General features: G+C 37.7%; 5 protein-coding genes across 6 annotated transcripts; all 5 read left to right on the plus strand.

Annotated features, from left to right (window-relative positions):
• Window positions 1-2,485: 2,485 nt before the first annotated feature.
• On the plus strand, window positions 2,486-3,496 carry LOC141752513 (olfactory receptor 1M1-like). Its single transcript, XM_074610516.1, has one exon. The coding sequence runs from the start codon at window positions 2,486-2,488 to the stop codon at window positions 3,494-3,496; it is 1,011 nt and encodes a 336-aa protein (XP_074466617.1).
• Window positions 3,497-6,276: 2,780 nt separating this feature from the next.
• On the plus strand, window positions 6,277-8,501 carry coa4 (cytochrome c oxidase assembly factor 4 homolog). 2 transcript variants are annotated; one of them, XM_074610447.1, is made up of 2 exons: window positions 6,277-6,446; window positions 8,093-8,501. In XM_074610447.1, the coding sequence occupies exon 2, from the start codon at window positions 8,126-8,128 to the stop codon at window positions 8,381-8,383; it is 258 nt and encodes an 85-aa protein (XP_074466548.1). In that variant the 5' UTR covers window positions 6,277-6,446; window positions 8,093-8,125; the 3' UTR covers window positions 8,384-8,501. The 2 variants fall into 2 exon arrangements, with proteins under 2 accessions (XP_074466548.1, XP_074466549.1); XM_074610448.1 differs by having other exon boundaries at window positions 6,285-6,446; window positions 8,090-8,501.
• Window positions 8,502-12,045: 3,544 nt separating this feature from the next.
• Window positions 12,046-13,086, plus strand: LOC141752514 (olfactory receptor 1M1-like). Its single transcript, XM_074610517.1, has one exon. The coding sequence runs from the start codon at window positions 12,046-12,048 to the stop codon at window positions 13,084-13,086; it is 1,041 nt and encodes a 346-aa protein (XP_074466618.1).
• Window positions 13,087-15,511: 2,425 nt separating this feature from the next.
• Window positions 15,512-16,552, plus strand: LOC141752515 (olfactory receptor 1M1-like). The gene has a single exon (XM_074610518.1). It carries the CDS (start codon window positions 15,512-15,514, stop codon window positions 16,550-16,552), a length of 1,041 nt encoding a protein of 346 aa, XP_074466619.1.
• Window positions 16,553-18,977: 2,425 nt separating this feature from the next.
• LOC141752516 (olfactory receptor 2AT4-like) lies at window positions 18,978-19,940 on the plus strand. Its single transcript, XM_074610519.1, has one exon. The coding sequence runs from the start codon at window positions 18,978-18,980 to the stop codon at window positions 19,938-19,940; it is 963 nt and encodes a 320-aa protein (XP_074466620.1).
• Window positions 19,941-20,811: the final 871 nt, after the last annotated feature.

Consider the following 20,811-nt stretch of genomic DNA (forward strand, 5'->3'; position numbering starts at 1 on the left):
CAATGTCATATTATGATTCCTTATTAGTCAGTAATGTTTTTCTTAATATTTATTTGATGCTCTGCCATTATGTAAACACTCACCAAATTCAAGTGAATAAAATATAATGTATGTCAAACTACATATTACTGACTTATTTATTCATAAAATATACTTGAAATGTTTGAATGTAATCGTAATCTCTTATGTGTTACCTGAAAAACTGTTAACCTGAGGTACTTGCAGAGCTTTTAAGTCTGACGAGTCTGTTGAATTAGATGTTTTGTTCTTCTGTTTATTTTTGGTTCTTTAGAATGTGTTAAGACTTGCAGGAGAGAAAGGGGTATGTAGACACATTAACTGAGCTCAGTTATGTACACCTTCATTACGTTATCACTTTATAGGATGAATATTTTAGCTTTAGGACATTTCAAAAATCATGGATCGCTGAATCATACTTCTATAGCCACAGGATGGATGAATATTAACTGCTTAAACGGGACCACGTTGTGCTGCAGTTGCACTGCAGTGCTCTAAGAAAATATGGACAGAGGGATAATTGAAATGCATAATTGTAGGTGATTTTGTATGTCCCTTACCATGAAGTGACCCAGTGACTGCACAAACCATTTAAAATAATCTACTAAAAACAATGTGCAAAACCAAAAAGTTGGCATACAATGAACAAAAAATCTGTCAATGATTCAAATGAGCATCGTGTTAGACGGAATAGAATAATTACGAACATAATATTTACTGAAATGAGACGTGTAATTTAAACCTTGCTTTAGAGTTATATAGTCAAAAGAGGGAATTTGCCTAAAAGGCTAACAATGAATGTACGGTAAAAACGGGTAAATTGAGTTTAAAGTCTTAAAGGAAGTTAGTGTTTGTAAGTTCTTTAAGAAAACTTATAATTTATGAAACAAAGCAGAACTAGTAGGTTAGAGGTCAAACATGTTATCTGATTAAACAACAGGTAGTCAGAGGACACCTGGTGGATCGTCAAGGCAACGACTTCATGGCGTTTCTCATGTGGCCCTTTGAAAGCAGGTGTAAGTTGAATGAAATGACAGCTTCACACCAATTTCCCTCCATTTTTAATTGTTTTCATTCCTAATAGGTGCAACTGAGATTAATTAGTCTGAAGTGCATACAGTAAAAGGGTTGTTTGTTAAATTTGAGATCATTAACCAAACCTCTCTGGTGATGGCAACACGAGCTGGACTCATTAGAACTATTTTGTTTTGGATCACCACGGCCTATTTAGTGATAAATGCCTCCGCAGGGAACATTATGCAACAAACAAGTCATTAAATGTGTTTCTCACTGTTGTTTCTCACTTTGCACAAACAAAACTGTCAAAATGTTCTTACACTTGAATGGAAAAGTAATTTTTTATACTAACATCATTTTTTATTTTTATCTTTTTCAGTGTAGAAATCATGTGCAGTCAAATCTCCTCCTGCATCCTCAAACATAACTGTCCAAATTAACCATTGGTTACACTATGGACCGATATTAAACTATGTCTGCTGTCTGCTCACAAGAGGTCACGGAGGTCAATGTGGGTATAGGAGAATAGTATTTACTGAACAAGTTGACTGGACTACGGGTTTCTGACCACAGGCCTCAGTAGAACAAGAATTACAAATGTGACACTGAGACACTAACAACAATTCAATGTTATCATCTAATGGAATTGTACAGAGGCAATATTATGATATTAGCATTTAAAAAAATTAAATAAAAATTCATAAATTTGAGCAAATTTTGATTAGAAATGAACAAAATGTGTTTTATTTGTCTAAAATAATACATAATAACAGTGGAACTGTTACATTTGCCATATCATATTGATACTTATTCTTATTAGAACTTTGATATAATAATAATAAGACCTATTTTCTTTTATTTTCTTCTGTTTTATTTCATTCTGTTTTATTTTATTTTACTACGCTTGCATGTACCTTTAAATTATCAATCAAATAAAAATCAAACCCTTTTGTTTTAAATGTAGGACACGTTAATGAAAAATGATTAACCTATAGCCCTATACTCTCCAAGGATCAAATAAACTTCATTGATAGAGTATTGCACAATGAGTCGGTCTCAGCTTATAATTGTCTCCTGATTGATGTCCAGAGATAAATCAGGAGAGTATATTTGTCACCGTCCACAAGTCGGACATGCAGTCATCTGCATGCTGCTCTTAGAGTCAGCATCACCAGTTAGTGCTAAACAACTCTTCACAGAAAATCAGGTAGGCTTCATTTATTGACTTGTAGCACATTAATGCCTGATTCAACTTAGTGAGGATGTATTATACAAATGCTGCTTTGTTTGATTGTGTTTTATCAGAATGGCATGCAAATTGTGCATTTTATCAATTGACCTTCACACTCTAATGTTCAATGTGATATGATTTCCCTGTTTTACAGACTGAAGAGCTTTTAAACACTGAGGACCAGATACCATCCTCCAACACAGGCTGCAGAGTTAAACTATGTCTTTTCTCAGGACTGTTTTAAACGACTCTCTCATCATTCATCCTCCAGGCTTCTATATCATCGGATTTGAGACATTTCCCTTCATCAGTGTCTACTTCATCTTTCTTCTTTTTGTTTATGTGGTTACAGTGCTGTTCAACGGTTTGGTGATCTACGTAATTGTCTTTAATCATTGCTTACACACTCCAAAATTTTGGGCTGTGGTCAACCTCGCAGTAACTGATATAATCCTTAACACATGCCTTATTCCCAGCATGATAAAGACTTTCCTCGTTAAGGACAACTTCATTCCATTCAACTTGTGTTTGGTACAAATGTTTTTCTACTATATGTTTGGGACTCTGGAGTCATATGCACTCGCTATACTTGCCTATGACAGGTTGATTGCAATATGTTTCCCTCTGCGTCACAACTCCATCAACACACTGCGCAGCATGTCTTGTATTGTCGGCCTGACTTGGTCATTTGCTCTGGGAATCATTGCATTTTCTGCAGGTATAATGACTCGACTGTCTTTTTGCAGTTCTGTCAGAGTGTTTAGCTATTTCTGTGACTATGCACCTGTGTTTAGACTCGCCTGTAATGATTACACTCTGCACTGGTCTACAGCTACTTTTCTCACTTTTTTGAACCTTGTAGTACCCTTTACTTTTATTCTTCTGTCTTACATCAGCATCCTGGTGACTGTGTTCAGGATGAAATCTTTAGACAGTCGGGTGAAAGCTCTGGCCACATGCGTTGAGCATATCATCCTTGTTGCTGTATTTTACATTCCACTCATTACAATTTTTATCATCGGGTTTTATCTGCGTCTGATTGACCCGGACCAGCGTGTGCTGAGCCTGTCGCTAGCCTCTTGCATCCCACCCTGCGTCAATCCTATTGTATATTCTTTGAAGACCAAAGAGATCAAAATCAGAGCCCTGGCTCTGGTAAGACAAAATAAAATTGGCACAAACCAACGTCAGAGCAAACCTTGGAGGGTTATTAAAACATTCAGGCCCTAAGCGTAGTGGGTCAAAAGCCTGGGCTCTTTTTGATCTTACATCCAGTTTTTCATTAAAACAGGCTTCATAAAGCCACTTTGACACTTTTTATGTATCTTTAACTGACCCCAACCTAACCCTAATCAGTTATCTCTGCTACACATATAACCATAACCTAACCTAAACCCTTAGGCTTTCCCTAAGCTATTCTAACGGGAGGGAAACACTATCGATAAGGGGGAACAGATGACACAAAACCGACTTGCAACATCGACGGCTTGAAAATGGGTTTAAAATTGTCTACTTTAGTTTCTTAACAGACCCCTACAAAAGCTGTAAATAATCTTTCTCACCGGTGACGCTTTACACGCTTGATGCGTACCATCTGGTCATTTTAAATTAAAAATTAAAATAAGGAATATCTTATCTTATCTTAATAAAGATTGATCGCCACGATGCATGGATTGCAGATGAGTTGGTGCATATTGATCCAGTACCATTTGTTTGATGAGGAAAATCACATATATAATGATAATAATATGAGCATTATTTAAACAAATTACTAATTTTGGAGGAGGTCTACTGAGAACATGACATGAGCAGACCCTAAAGGCTCAGCTGGTCCTCACACACCACCAGAGATGGTTTTAAATAGATATTTAGGTTTGAAATGATACCCACCCGATAATGGCATGTTTGTTGAATTGTTTCTGCAGGTTTGTGTTCAAATATGTGATTTGTCTTCAAATATTTTATAAACTTGATGACAAATTGAATTACATTTCCGAATTTAATTTCCAAATTTTAAACTGCTTGAATGTTGTTGATGTTATATTTGATGAGATGCTTCACTGATTAAAACTACTGAATTATTCTTCTAGCAGGGTGACTATGAGTGAGATCAATGCATGATAGGGGAGGCTTTCAGAGCAGCTGATGATGTCTTATTTCTGTTTAAAACTCTTATGATTTATCTTCTACCAGTTTGTGATTCTATGTGTCCTGCTACAGTATCGGATATCATGTGGTGTCACTCTGCAGCCCTGTCTCCTAATGCCTACGTTTGTTTCCCTTCAACACAGGGAAACGGTTAAACCGGTTTATACTTAACCTCAAAGCACTAAAGATTAGTTTTGGTTAAAGATTAAGTCAACACTGATTTTGAAGCACAAGAAGCGCTGACTTTTCCTATATTCAACCAAATCTTTTTAGGGAGGTTTTAGTAGATTTAACACATCATCATACAGCGGGCATGGATGTGAACCCTGGTCTCTATGTATCAAGCTCCTGTATGATTTGTGTCATTTCATTTTCTTTTTTAATCAAATGGTGGAAATGTTTGAAATTAAAACAAATGAGACTACAACTGTGTTTCTCCTTTTTTCCCTTTGAAAGATTTCCTGCATGCGTGAACTAGTCTATCGGAAAATTAACTCTCATTTCAACGGCTGAGTTCGCTCTACTAAGGAACCCAGTCAAACAGGATGTTTGCCTAAATGATCCCCCATTTAAAAATATTTAGGGCTATACAGTCATCTTTTTTATTAGGTTTATTAATCAATAGCCCACTCCCAAGCAAGATCCATTAGTCACATCACAGCCCATAGGTCTTCATTTTATTTGAGATAATAGGCCTAACCACAATGTTTTTTTTTTGTTTAGTTTAGTTAGCTTTTAGTTTTTAAATGTTAACAACTCAAAACATAATAAAATAGGCTATACAATCATTTTCACAAGTAGGCCCTCTTGAATACACAACAATATTTTTGTAAGAGGCTATAAGCACATGTATTATACAGGCTACATGAACTACAGGCACATTATACCACACAAGCTGTAGGGTGACCAGGTGTCCCACTTTACGAGGGACTGCACAACTATTTTTATCCCTTGTCCCACATCCCACATATTGAGACGATGTCACACATTTTCAGTGTCTCTAGTTTTCAAGAGTCAAACATCTGCAGGAGAGACGTTTTTTGTTTTTTTTTAAATCTGGCTTTTATCCAATGGCTGTGAAGAAAACAGTGAAGGCTGTCATCACAGGGCTGTGTTTGCTGTCAAACTGCGCACACGTGGGTCAAGTGCAGGTTAACACTTCACCGTCTTTGCTTCGCTATGCCCAACGAATAAAACTGCGAGTCACCACAAAGTCACAAGCTATGCAGATTTAGGTGGAATATGATGTAAACTACCACAAAGAAAAGAAAGACTTTTAAACTACTTACAAGTATTTATAAGCCGGTGGAAGGCCATTTTTTTTGTGAAATTTGCCAATGTGAGGCTCAAAAGGAGATGTGCCGATCAATGGATGCATTCGGGCAAAGCATAGAGATGTTACAAGATAAGGGGCAGAATAGAAATGTTAATTATTTAAGTTAGATAGACATTATATCAAAATTGTAGACTACCTCTCAGCCTTGGTAACGTGTCCCACATTGTCCCACACAATCATACTCTTTAATTGTCCCACATTTTGGTCTGTTGGAATCTGGTCCTCATAATAACAAGCTGTCAATAAGCAAGAGGACATACACAATGGTGATGTGGCCTGCTCTCTATAGTGGCATTTGCACTATGAAAAAATGTGTTCATTCATATATTCATTGATTCATGAACTGCTGTGGTCTAATCTTGTATGTTTTTTGTTTCTTTTTCTTTTTTTCTTTTCTTTTATTGCTATGGATCCTCCTGTGTGTCTGAAATAAAGTTTGAATAATTAATTAATTACTCACCAAATGACTTAATTGTCAGTTGTTGTTTTCTCTCTGTATGAAGCGGAACAGATGTATGCATCGACGGACCTATTTTACGGTTACACACTTCCGAGACCTCTGCTCAAATGTGTCCTCCGCGCAGCACCAGAAGTTGACAGTCTGGTTGTGTTATGAGAAGTCCAGCGTGATGCGGGTTTAATGCGGGTTATGGACACTTAATATCAGTGTCTGGACGGACAGAGGAGAATAAACAGGTGAAAACAAGAGAGGGGTATTATCTGTGAACGTTTGTGTTAGATAACATTAAGCCTCACTCTGTTAGATGATGTTAGATAACCAATGTGACATTAGCTAATGTTCAGGAGTCATGCTGTTACATGACCACAGTAAGTTAGATTAACATCCACAAGTGTTTTCAAGTCGTGGAAATTTTCTCATTTTTGTTTTACTTAAGCAAAAGTAGTGTAAGGTTTAGAAGTTAATTCATATATTTGAGTTAAGTTACTAAAAATATATATTTACAATGTTTACACAGTTAATTATTTACATTATGTTTACACGATTATTATTTACATATGTACATGTTCAAATATTTACGGCAGCGTCTTTGAAATAGTTATAATAATATCTTGAATCTACCTGTGAGTATCTTCCTGACATTTACCTTAGTCCAGGTCCTTCTGGCCTCTGATTGGTTAGTTCTGTGACATGTGAGTTAGGAACAAGGAAGTGTTGTTGTTGTTGTTGTTGTTGCTGTTGTTGTTGTTATGAAACTGATGAAGTGGGAAGAACAGTAAAGTGGCTGCTTAAAAAGTTATCGGTCTCCATCCTGCATGTTTATTCTCCTAAAGAGAGATCCACCACCACGTTACAGTAGTAATACAACATTTAAAAAATGATCCATTACATTAAGTAAAAGTCCTGGTTTCAAAATCGCAAGTAAAAGTACATTGGTATTATCAGCAAAGTTGACATTTAACTATCAAATGTAAAAGTAAGGATTTAAGGCAATCAACTTTATTAGAAGACTAACGTTTCTACGCAAACTGATATGATATGAGATAAACATTTTCATTTTTAGGAGATTTGTCAAGTATTTAAAACTTGTATCAACATGGAAGTGGGCAAATATGCAAATATATGTATATATTTATTATTGGAAATCAATTAACAACACAAAACAATGACAAATATTGTCCAGAAACCCTCACAGGTACTGCATTTAGCATAAAACATATGCTCAAGTCATAACATGGCAAACTGCAACCCAACAGGCAACAACAGCTGTCAGTGTGCTGACTTGACTATGACTTGCCCCAAACTGCATGTGATTATCATAAAGTGGGCATGTCTGTAAAGGGGAGACTCGTGGATACCCATAGAACCCATTTTCATTCGCATATCTTGAGGTCAGAGGTCAAGGGACCCCTTTGAAAATGGCCATGACAGTTTTTCCTCGCCAAAATTTTGTGTAAGTTTGGAGCGTTATTTAACCTCCTTCCCGACAAGCTAGTATGACATGTTGGTACCAATGAACTCTCTAGGTTTTCTAATTTCATATGGTACCAGTATCTTCACTCTAGCTTTAAAACTGTACAAATAATTGCGTTATATTTGACAGCCCTAATAAAAGCAATAAATTGTTTTTTAAAGTGCCTTATGACTAGGGATGAGTTATGATTTTCTATTTTTCGAATAGTCGTTATTTATCAAAAATAGTTTATGCGACTATTCCTCCCATCTTAAAATATATATATTTCCCTTGTATTAACCGTTGAATAATAATCGAATAATACCCAGTGATTTTGGAATTGTATTTTTGCTTGAAGATGTTTTGTGGTTGTTCCTAGAACTGTATTATCACCTGCTTATATATAACATTGTTTGTTGTCCTCAGCAGAGCCACTGAGTCAACACCGTTCACTGAAACAGGATGGCGTCCCCTTCACCCCATGACCGCAGCCGTAAAGACGATGACGAGGATGACCCTGTTGATCGGATGATATCCCGCACCGGCTGTGCAGAGCTACACTACGCTGTGCAGGAGTGCATGGCCGAACACCAGGACTGGCGCGTGTGCCAGAGCCAGGTCCAGACTTTCAAAGACTGCATGATGAATTTCCAAAACGCACGCAAACAACAGCTGATGAAGCAGCAGAGGCCAACCTCCACTGAGTCTGCACCCAGCTGAACTCACAACACACACACACACATGGCCTAGGATGTGTTGAAGACAAGCTCGAGTTGGAAAGACCTCAAGTACCTAATTTAATTGTTAATGAAAATAAAGTACGAGCAGCTACAAAAAACCCTGACTTGGACTTTCAAGTGTGTTGGAGAGCTCAACCAATAAATGTGATTTATCAGCCAATAGAAGCTTATCGCAAACAGTTTGTATGTCGTCTGATAAGTTGCACTGCAACAAGAAATGGGAGTAGAGAAAGAAACTGTGTGTTTATGGTTCGTCCACCAGAGAGCACTGGGAAGTTAATTTTTCTATTTATAAAATGTCCCGCTCGCTCAATATATATCTTGTGGTGCCTTCAAATGGGATTGTGTTTACCGTGTTCACGAGAAGAGTCCATATGAACGCTCCTCTCTTGTGGTGGTCACAAATTGGCCATACTGTTGAATGAGTTGAAGATTATACGGACATCACGTAACGCCTGCACACTACTCCATGCCACAATATTTTCATTGACTACGTTTCGATCCGGCTTGGATCTTTGTCAGGTCAACGGCATGGAGTAGTGTGCAGGCGTTACCGTTTTCCATACTGCTGAATGAGACATTAACTGACTACATTCCAGTATTGGTAAATTTCAGTGAAGGGTCTGTGAGCTGCAATGCAAGAAATCCAAGCTTTACCATGAACAACGTAAGCTAGTGACTCCAAAGAGCAGTAAGTATTTTCATTTCAGTTTTATTTGTGAGACATTTCAAGGTTCCTCACAAAGCCCGGAGGACATCACAACAACAATGGTAACTGTAGTTAAAACTGTGAATGGAAGTCAGTGATTCAAACACCTTTTAAAAGGCCTACAATGTTTAAAATTACAAACTTTAGGATAACAAAACATATATGACAGAGTGTGGTAAAACTGGCTTTTCTTTTTGCAGCCCATCACAGGTTAGGAAGTTTTAATCATTGAAACTGTTAATAGGTGCATTGGAGATTAATTAGCCTCCAGTTTAAACAGTAAAAGGCTTGTTTGTTACCGCAAAGCTCATTAACCAGCGCTCTCTAGTGATGGCATCATAAACTGGGCTCATTAGAACTATACTTTGTTTTTGGCTCACCACGGCCTTTTTATTGAGAAATGCATCCTTGTGGAAAATTATGCAACAGACAAGTTGTTTGTCACTGTTTGTTCACTTTGTACAAACCAGTGGTGGGATGTAACAAAGTACATTTACTCAAGTACTGTACTTATTTCCATTTTTATGCTACTTTATACTTCTACTTCACTACAATTCAGAGGGAAGTATTGTACTTTTCACTCCACTACGGTTATTGGACAGGCATAGTTACTTTTTACATAACAAAACAATATTCTTATATGATATGATGCAGTACTATACTTCAAATCTACCCAGTTGTACACAAAGTATCTACAATTGTCTCCATGTCGCGGAACTTTAAAACATTAAAATGCTCGGACATGTATTTATTAGTGATAAAAACAATACTATAATATTCTATAAAAATATAACTGCATAATGAGTACTTTTTTTCTTTGATACTTTAAGTACGTTTTGTTAATAATACTTACGTACTTTTACTTAAGTAACATTTGGAATTTTGGACTTTTACTTGTAATGGAGTATTTTTAGACTGGTATTTCTACATTTACTTAAAGGTCCCATATTATGCAAATTTTCAGGTTCATACTTGTATTTTGTGTTTTTACTAGAACATGTTTACATGCTGTAATGTTCAAAAAACCCTTTATTTTCCTCATACTGTCAGCCTGAATATGCCTGTATTCACCTTCTGTCTGAAACGCTCCGTTTTAGAGCATTTTGACGGAATTGCAACAGAATTGCGTTGCTAGGCAACAGCTTGGGTCCATGTTTACTTCCTGTCAGCTGATGACATTCACATACACTGCAACCGGGAATTAACTGTGACACGTTTAGAATGTTTACGTTTAAAATTGTGTCAAGGGTCTAAATATTGTATATTTGTGACATCACGAATGGGCAGAAATCCTGACAGCTTGTTTCAAATGCAGAGTTTCTGAATACGGGCTGTGTGTATTTCCCTGTGGATTGATTGTTTCGATACTTTCACAGTATTTATATAGCATTTTAGCCTGCTTTATAATAAAAAAAACATGAAAATCTCACCTTTTTATTATATTGGACTTTTAAAGTATCTGAGTACTTCTTCCACCACTGGTGCACAATTCACAAAAAGTCTCGTAAGTTCTTACACTTATATAGAGCGTCTCACAGAAGTGTCACAGAAGTATTTTGTATAGATCTTTGTCAGTACAGATATCATATGCCATTATAATTTCTGTACAAGTCTATACACTTGAACCATGGCCTGTTTAATGATAAATGGGAACACTATGCCGTTTGCTCAAATCAAAAAAACATTTTGTAACTTCTCATACTTACATATTTTTTCAATAATTATTCCACACAAATCTCTGCCTCCTCTGAGTTTGTTGCCACTAAACCATGTTCAAACCCACCAGTTGTTACACCCTGTCAGCTGTCACAATAGGTCACTGAGGTCATTGTGATCAAGGTGGCATAATAATGCTATTTGACTGGACTCTGATTTAAGCATCAGTTTGTGTAAAGAAAGTTATCATTATGTTGAACACGAGTTGAACACGTACAATGTAAATGTGCAATAACACATTGGTCACTTTTGTGTCACTTTTGCAATGTAAATACTGTAAATCTACTTTTACGGATATGTGCAATAACATGCTGATCACTCTGTGCAATAATTATATGATTATCTGACGGACACTTTGTGCAATAATCTGGCAAAACTGTAATCTGGCAAAACTGTCATCTCATCAATATACATATTGTATTTTTATATTTTATATTATCTTTTATTATTATCTCTTTTTTTATTGTATTATCTTTTCATTAGCACCTATGGGATTGTCACAATCTAATTTCGTTGTACTACAAAATGATAATAAAGGGCTTGAATCTTGAATCTGAATCTATTTGTGAGATTAAAGTATTAGTGCAGTGCAGTGTTACTGCAACATCATATCCACGATCCAAAAATCATGTCATCAACTGACCTGTTTTATTTTATTTTGGTAAGCTTCTGTGTATAAAGAGTGTTGCGAGAGGCTCAAACTCACCATCATTCAAAAGAATAATCAAATGTTTGTTTTGAGCGCAAGAAAAGATGAATCAGTAAGTAAGCTACTGTACAACCCTGCTTTTTATGACTCAAACTAATGCCACTAATTAAAGGGTATTGCTAAATGATGTCCTCATTAACGGCTGGAAGCTTTATCTCAAAGGATCAATGAGGAAAGTATATCTTCCACTGTACACAGGTCAGACACGCAGTCATCCGATGGCTGCTTTTGGATGCAGCATCAAATAGAGCTGCTGCTAAACAAGCATTAGGAGAACATCAGGTAAGCTGCATTCACTGATTTATTAGCACATGCTTTAACTTACTGACACTTATGTGTTGTATACCGTTATGTTTAAATGTACTCATTGAACTGGCATGGATGTTTTACATGTGGTTTATAGCCTCTATGGAGGTGTAATGTACAATATGACATGATTTCTCTGTTCTTTAGACTGGAGAGATTTGAAGCAGAGGTCGTCCTCCAACACAGGCTGCAGAGTTAAACTATGTCTTTTCTCAGGACTGTTTTAAACGACTCTCTCATCATTCATCCTCCGGGCTTCTATATCATCGGATTTGAGACATTTCCCTTCATCCGTGTCTACTTCATCTTTCTTCTTTTTGTTTATGTGGTTACAGTGCTGTTCAACAGTTTGGTGATCTACGTAATTGTCTTTAATCATTGCTTACACACTCCAAAATTTCTGGCTGTGGTCAACCTCGCAGTAATTGATTTATTCCTTAACACAAGCATTATTCCCAGCATGATAAAGACTTTCCTCGTTAAGGACAACTTCATTCCATTCAACTTGTGTGTGGTACAAATGTTTTTCTACTATATGTTCGGGACTTTGGAGTCATATGCACTCGCTATACTTGCCTATGACAGGTTGATCGCAATATGTTTCCCTCTGCGTCACAACTCCATCAACACACTGCGGAGCATGTCTTGTATTGTCGGCCTGACTTGGTCGTTTGCTCTGGGAGTAACAGCATTTTCTACAGGTATAATGACTCGACTGTCTTTTTGCAGTTCTGTCAGAGTGTTCAGCTATTTCTGTGACTATGCACCTGTGTTTAGACTTGCCTGTAATGATTACACTCTGCACTGGTTTGCAGCTTCTTTTCTAACTATTTTGATCCTTGCAGTACCCTTTGCTTTTATTCTTCTCTCTTATGTCATTATCCTGGTGACTGTGTTCCGGATGAAATCTTTAGACAGTCGGGTGAAAGCTCTGGCCACATGCGTTGAGCATATCATCCTCGTTGCTGTATTTTACATTCCACTCATTACAATTTTTACTATCGGGTTTTATCTGTCTGTGATTGACCCGGAGCAGCGTGTGCTGAGCCTGTCGCTGGCCTCTTGCATCCCACCCTGCGTCAATCCTATTGTATATTCTTTGAAGACCAAAGAGATCAAAATCAGAGCCCTGGCTCTGGTAAGACAACATAAAATTGGCACACCGCAAACAAGCCAACAAAAAAGCAATCCTCTGAGGGTTAATAAAACACAGCAAAAGCCAATATGTTTGTGCAGTGAGTAAAGAGCCCCAACAGTGTGCTATCTTAATAATGCTTCTCAACAGAAATGTCCCAAATGGGTCAGCAGTTTTTTTTTTCAACCATGAGGTCATCAGTGTGAAGAAGGCCATGAACAGGATGCTGCACTGTAATTTAATTTTAATGTTATTTAATTAAAGTTGCATCATGTGTAATATACCAAATCATACCCATCTTTTTTGGCTGTAGTGAGTCAATTGATCACTGATGGCTTAAAATTCATAAAAGCACAATTAGAGCCTTTCCTTTTAACACCCTTTTTTGTAAAATCTACAGTAGCTGTATTCCACCGGTGTTGGACAAAAATAGAGTAGCTCCCTTGAGGCTCAGACAGATATTAGTGAGACTACAAGTGAATCCCAACAGACACAATGCTAAATGAACATTGTTTAACTGTGTGTGCATGTGTTGTGCTCTAATATGTGATATACTTTAAGATGTAGGTGGGGGGGAAAGTGTGACATTGTGATGAGATTTGATTGTAACTATTCGTTTTCAAAAACTTAAATTTGTCAAATCTGAAGCTACTTCAACTATTCAGAAATGTTATTTTTGACCGATGAAAAGTGAATATGTGTTTATTAACTCTAGTAGTTTATTTTCCACCTCTCTATGATGTTAAGGGAATAGAATGGCCTGATTGTAAAAAGCTTTACAAGTATCCTTCACCTCATTTGAAGATTCCCTGCATTAAATATGTGAACTTTTCATCCCTGTGTACTTCATGTCTATTCAAATAATAGATTCTTGATTTATCTCATTTAAGTGGCTTCACCACATTAATTATAGCTCTGGTGTTTGGGGAATCCACTAAATCTAATGTGTGCTTTTATTGAATAAATAACATTTTATTTGCAAGGAATTCAGGCTATTTGGTTGTGCTGAGCTACACTATGCCACGAAGGAGTGCATGACTGAAAATCAGGAATGGTTTACGTACCAGATCCAGGTTCAGACTTTAAAAGACTGCATGGCGACTTTCCACAATACGCGGACACCCTCCCTGCTGGTTAGATGGTCTGCTCAGGAGATAACCCTGCAACACCTAATTAGGCTTTAAGTTTCTCCTTACGCTTTTCTTTTGATATCCAGCAGTCCTCACTGTGTCAATATTCAACCTGAGATCACATCAAAATTATGTAATAGACCTGCCTGTCTACCAGAGGATAGCGTGTCAGTGTCACACTTTGAATATTACACACGTGAATGGAGGTGCAGTACCAGCAGGGGGCAGCAAAACCACTCACTTAGGTTTAGGCAACAAAACCACTTAGTCAGGTTAAGGGAAAATGTCATGGTTGGGCTTAAAATAAGTTCGTAAACTAAGTACAATACGTACGGAAAAACAATGTAACATCCCATAGCATATTCACACAGATGCATTTACATTGCAGTCAGTACAGACTACATGGCGTACAAATGACAAGCCAAAAGCAAGAAAGATGTTTTTATTACACAGTTTTGCCTTGTGCATTATCGTGTCATTCATACGCTTCTTTCATGCAACCAGGCTGCAATATTTGACTGTAAAGTTTACAATTTAAAATTGCAATAATTCGTCATCTCAGACCAACAAAAGCAGATAACAGACCCTGTGGGAGGCTCATTTGATTTTAGCACGGGGGATTAAAATTCACGGGGGAAAAAAGTGACCACGCTGATAATGTGAGATTCACTGACTCCATTTCAGTATCAGTAAACCCAAGTGCAAGTGCCCTATAAGAACTGGCTTGTGCCACGTGGCCCAGTGACACCACAGGCCAGCTTTTAATCTACTGTATCACTCTAAAAATTTAGCTGCTAATGTTTCAGAGTACCAAAATGTGAAAACTCTGAAAAATGATAGTGAATGAGCTACCCTCTTTTCAAATATCCATGATTCACTTGCACACCCTGTTGAACTAAATATAACAAATTATTACTTTACTTTTGAGCGCAAGAAAAGATGAATCATTAAGTAAGCTACTGTACAACCCTGCTCCTTATGAATCAAACTAATGCCATTAATTAAAGGGTATTGCTAAATGACGTCCTCATTAACGGCTGGAAGCTTTATCTCAAAGCATCAATGAGGAAAGTATATCTTCCACTGTACACAGGTCAGACACGCAGTCATCCGATGGCTGCCTTTGGATGCAGCATCAAATAGAGCTGCTGCTAAACAAGCATTAGGAGAACATCAGGTAAGCTGCATTCACTGATTTATTAGCACATGCTTTAACTTACTGACACTTATGTGTTGTATACCGTTATGTTTAAATGTACTCATTGAACTGGCATGGATGTTTTACATGTGGTTTATAGCCTCTATGGAGGTGTAATGTACAATATGACATGATTTCTCTGTTCTTTAGACTGGAGAGATTTGAAGCAGAGGTCGTCCTCCAACACAGGCTGCAGAGTTAAACTATGTCTTTTCTCAGGACTGTTTTAAACGACTCTCAAATCATTCATCCTCCGGGCTTCTATATCATCGGATTTGAGACATTTCCCTTCATCCGTGTCTACTTCATCTTTCTTCTTTTTGTTTATGTGGTTACAGTGCTGTTCAACAGTTTGGTGATCTACGTAATTGTCTTTAATCATTGCTTACACACTCCAAAGTTTCTGGCTGTGGTCAACCTCGCAGTAATTGATTTAGTCCTTAACACAAGCACTATTCCCAGCATGATAAAGACTTTCCTCGTTAAGGACAACTTTATTCCATTCAACCTCTGTCTGTTACAGATGTTTGTCTACTATGCTGCTGTATCTCTGGAGTCATATGCACTCGCTATACTTGCCTATGACAGGTTGATCGCAATATGTTTCCCTCTGCGTCACAACTCCATCAACACACTGCGGAGCATGTCTTGTATTGTCGGCCTGACTTGGTCGTTTGCTCTGGGAGTAACAGCATTTTCTACAGGTATAATGACTCGACTGTCTTTTTGCAGTTCTGTCAGAGTGTTCAGCTATTTCTGTGACTATGCACCTGTGTTTAGACTTGCCTGTAATGATTACACTCTGCACTGGTTTGCAGCTTCTTTTCTAACTATTTTGATCCTTGCAGTACCCTTTGCTTTTATTCTTCTCTCTTATGTCATTATCCTGGTGACTGTGTTCCGGATGAAATCTTTAGACAGTCGGGTGAAAGCTCTGGCCACATGCGTTGAGCATATCATCCTCGTTGCTGTATTTTACATTCCACTCATTACAATTTTTACTATCGGGTTTTATCTGTCTGTGATTGACCCGGAGCAGCGTGTGCTGAGCCTGTCGCTGGCCTCTTGCATCCCACCCTGCGTCAATCCTATTGTATATTCTTTGAAGACCAAAGAGATCAAAATCAGAGCCCTGGCTCTGGTAAGACAACATAAAATTGGCACACCGCAAACAAGCCAACAAAAAAGCAATCCTCTGAGGGTTAATAAAACACAGCAAAAGCCAATATGTTTGTGCAGTGAGTAAAGAGCCCCAACAGTGTGCTATCTTAATAATGCTTCTCAACAGAAATGTCCCAAATGGGTCAGCAGTTTTTTTTTTCAACCATGAGGTCATCAGTGTGAAGAAGGCCATGAACAGGATGCTGCACTGTAATTTAATTTTAATGTTATTTAATTAAAGTTGCATCATGTGTAATATACCAAATCATACCCATCTTTTTTGGCTGTAGTGAGTCAATTGATCACTGATGGCTTAAAATTCATAAAAGCACAATTAGAGCCTTTCCTTTTAACACCCTTTTTTGTAAAATCTACAGTAGCTGTATTCCACCGGTGTTGGACAAAAATAGAGTAGCTCCCTTGAGGCTCAGACAGATATTAGTGAGACTACAAGTGAATCCCAACAGACACAATGCTAAATGAACATTGTTTAACTGTGTGTGCATGTGTTGTGCTCTAATATGTGATATACTTTAAGATGTAGGTGGGGGGGAAAGTGTGACATTGTGATGAGATTTGATTGTAACTATTCGTTTTCAAAAACTTAAATTTGTCAAATCTGAAGCTACTTCAACTATTCAGAAATGTTATTTTTGACCGATGAAAAGTGAATATGTGTTTATTAACTCTAGTAGTTTATTTTCCACCTCTCTATGATGTTAAGGGAATAGAATGGCCTGATTGTAAAAAGCTTTACAAGTATCCTTCACCTCATTTGAAGATTCCCTGCATTAAATATGTGAACTTTTCATCCCTGTGTACTTCATGTCTATTCAAATAATAGATTCTTGATTTATCTCATTTAAGTGGCTTCACCACATTAATTATAGCTCTGGTGTTTGGGGAATCCACTAAATCTAATGTGTGCTTTTATTGAATAAATAACATTTTATTTGCAAGGAATTCAGGCTATTTGGTTGTGCTGAGCTACACTATGCCACGAAGGAGTGCATGACTGAAAATCAGGAATGGTTTACGTACCAGATCCAGGTTCAGACTTTAAAAGACTGCATGGCGACTTTCCACAATACGCGGACACCCTCCCTGCTGGTTAGATGGTCTGCTCAGGAGATAACCCTGCAACACCTAATTAGGCTTTAAGTTTCTCCTTACGCTTTTCTTTTGATATCCAGCAGTCCTCACTGTGTCAATATTCAACCTGAGATCACATCAAAATTATGTAATAGACCTGCCTGTCTACCAGAGGATAGCGTGTCAGTGTCACACTTTGAATATTACACACGTGAATGGAGGTGCAGTACCAGCAGGGGGCAGCAAAACCACTCACTTAGGTTTAGGCAACAAAACCACTTAGTCAGGTTAAGGGAAAATGTCATGGTTGGGCTTAAAATAAGTTCGTAAACTAAGTACAATACGTACGGAAAAACAATGTAACATCCCATAGCATATTCACACAGATGCATTTACATTGCAGTCAGTACAGACTACATGGCGTACAAATGACAAGCCAAAAGCAAGAAAGATGTTTTTATTACACAGTTTTGCCTTGTGCATTATCGTGTCATTCATACGCTTCTTTCATGCAACCAGGCTGCAATATTTGACTGTAAAGTTTACAATTTAAAATTGCAATAATTCGTCATCTCAGACCAACAAAAGCAGATAACAGACCCTGTGGGAGGCTCATTTGATTTTAGCACGGGGGATTAAAATTCACGGGGGAAAAAAGTGACCACGCTGATAATGTGAGATTCACTGACTCCATTTCAGTATCAGTAAACCCAAGTGCAAGTGCCCTATAAGAACTGGCTTGTGCCACGTGGCCCAGTGACACCACAGGCCAGCTTTTAATCTACTGTATCACTCTAAAAATTTAGCTGCTAATGTTTCAGAGTACCAAAATGTGAAAACTCTGAAAAATGATAGTGAATGAGCTACCCTCTTTTCAACTATCCATGATTCACTTGCACACCCTGTTGAACTAAATATAACAAATTATTACTTTACTTTTGAGCGCAAGAAAATATGAATCATTAAGTAAGCTACTGTACAACCCTGCTCCTTATGAATCAAACTAATGCCATTAATTAAAGGGTATTGCTAAATGACGTCCTCATTAACGGCTGGAAGCTTTATCTCAAAGCATCAATGAGGAAAGTATATCTTCCACTGTACACAGGTCAGACACGCAGTCATCCGATGGCTGCCTTTGGATGCAGCATCAAATAGAGCTGCTGCTAAACAAGCATTAGGAGAACATCAGGTAAGCTGCATTCACTGATTTATTAGCACATGCTTTAACTTACTGACACTTATGTGTTGTATACCGTTATGTTTAAATGTACTCATTGAACTGGCATGGATGTTTTACATGTGGTTTATAGCCTCTATGGAGGTGTAATGTACAATATGACATGATTTCTCTGTTCTTTAGACTGGAGAGATTTGAAGCAGAGGTCGTCCTCCAACACAGGCTGCAGAGTTAAACTATGTCTTTTCTCAGGACTGTTTTAAACGACTCTCTCATCATTCATCCTCCGGGCTTCTATATCATCGGATTTGAGACATTTCCCTTCATCAGTGTCTACTTCATCTTTCTTCTTTTTGTTTATGTGGTTACAGTGCTGTTCAACAGTTTGGTGATCTACGTAATTGTCTTTAATCATTGCTTACACACTCCAAAGTTTCTGGCTGTGGTCAACCTCGCAGTAATTGATTTAGTCCTTAACACAAGCACTATTCCCAGCATGATAAAGACTTTCCTCGTTAAGGACAACTTTGTTCCATTCAACCTCTGTCTGTTACAGATGTTTGTCTACTATGCTGCTGTATCTCTGGAGTCATATGCACTCGCTATACTTGCCTATGACAGGTTGATTGCAATATGTTTCCCTCTGCGTCACAACTCCATCAACACACTGCGGAGCATGTCTTGTATTGTCGGCCTGACTTGGTCTTTAACTCTTGGAATCATTGCATTTTTAGTAGGTATAATGACTCGACTGTCTTTTTGCAATTCTGTCAGAGTGTTCAGCTATTTCTGTGACTATGCGCCTGTGTTTAGACTTGCCTGTAATGATAACACAATGCAGTGGACTACAGCTTCTATGCTCACTTTTTTGATCCTTGCAATACCCTTTGCTTTTATTCTTCTGTCTTATGTCAGCATCCTGGTGACTGTGTTCCGGATGAAATCTTTAGACAGTCGGGTGAAAGCTCTGGCCACATGCGTTGAGCATATCATCCTTGTTGCTTTATTTTACATTCCACTCATTACAATTTTTACTATTGGGTTTTATCTGTCTGTGATTGACCCGGAGCAGCGTGTGCTGAGCCTGTCGCTGGCCTCTTGCATCCCACCCTGCGTCAATCCTATTGTATATTCTTTGACAACCAAAGAGATCAAAATCAGAGCCCTGGCTCTGGTAAGACAAAATAAAATAATCCTCTGAGGGTTAATAAAACACAGCAAAAGCCAATATGTTTGTGCAGTGAGTAAAGAGCCCCAACAGTGTGCTATCTTAATAATGTCTCTCAACAGAAATGTCCCAAATGGGTCAGCAGTTTGGTTTAGCCATGAGGTCATCAGTGTGAAGAAGGCCACGAACAGGGTACTGCACTGCAATTTCATTTTAATGTGATTTAATTAAAGTTGCATCATGTGTGATATACTAATGCATACACATATTTTTGGCTGTAGTGAATCAATTGATCACTGAAGGCCAGCGTTCATTCCTCTCATTACCATTTTTACTATCGGGTCTTATCTGCATCTGATTGACCTGGACCAGCGTGTGCTGAGCCTGTCGCTGGCCTCTTGCATCCCACCCTGCGTCAATCCTTTTATATATTCTTTGAAAACCAAAGAGATCAAAATCAGAGCCCTGGCTCCGGAAAGACAAAATAAAATTGGCACAGACCAATGCAAGAGCAGACCTTGGAGAGATGTTAAAATGTTTGTGTAGAAGGTTAAAAAGCCAAGAGGAAAACCAGAGCACTGGCACTGATAGGAAAAATGAAATTGGCAAAATATTGCCATTTTAAACTGAATAAAATGGCCTGACTGTAAAAAGGGCTTTAACAGTAGGCCAAGACTAAAATATATACGAATTACGACTTTACAGCTTTTCTTTTTTGTCTTTTGAAGATTTCATCCAATAAATGTCTGCACTTTTAACGCATGTGTGCTCTTTTGTTTTTTTTACAAAGATGAAATTCCTGCCTCATCATACATAAAAGGTTGCAAAAAATCAGTTTCCGCTCTGAGAAACGAATACAAACAAGATGTTCGCTTTTGTTGGGGCAAAAAATTAAATGATCTCT

The sequence above is a fragment of the Sebastes fasciatus genome, chromosome 16, assembly GCF_043250625.1.
Source record: "Sebastes fasciatus isolate fSebFas1 chromosome 16, fSebFas1.pri, whole genome shotgun sequence".
Classification (NCBI taxonomy): domain Eukaryota; kingdom Metazoa; phylum Chordata; class Actinopteri; order Perciformes; family Sebastidae; genus Sebastes; species Sebastes fasciatus.

Coding starts and splice junctions, on each gene's coding strand:
- LOC141752513 (XM_074610516.1), top strand. CDS start 2,486: ATGTCTTTTCTCAGGACTGTTTTAAACGACTCTCTCATCATTCATCCT.
- coa4 (XM_074610447.1), top strand. CDS start 8,126: ATGGCGTCCCCTTCACCCCATGACCGCAGCCGTAAAGACGATGACGAG.
- LOC141752514 (XM_074610517.1), top strand. CDS start 12,046: ATGTCTTTTCTCAGGACTGTTTTAAACGACTCTCTCATCATTCATCCT.
- LOC141752515 (XM_074610518.1), top strand. CDS start 15,512: ATGTCTTTTCTCAGGACTGTTTTAAACGACTCTCAAATCATTCATCCT.
- LOC141752516 (XM_074610519.1), top strand. CDS start 18,978: ATGTCTTTTCTCAGGACTGTTTTAAACGACTCTCTCATCATTCATCCT.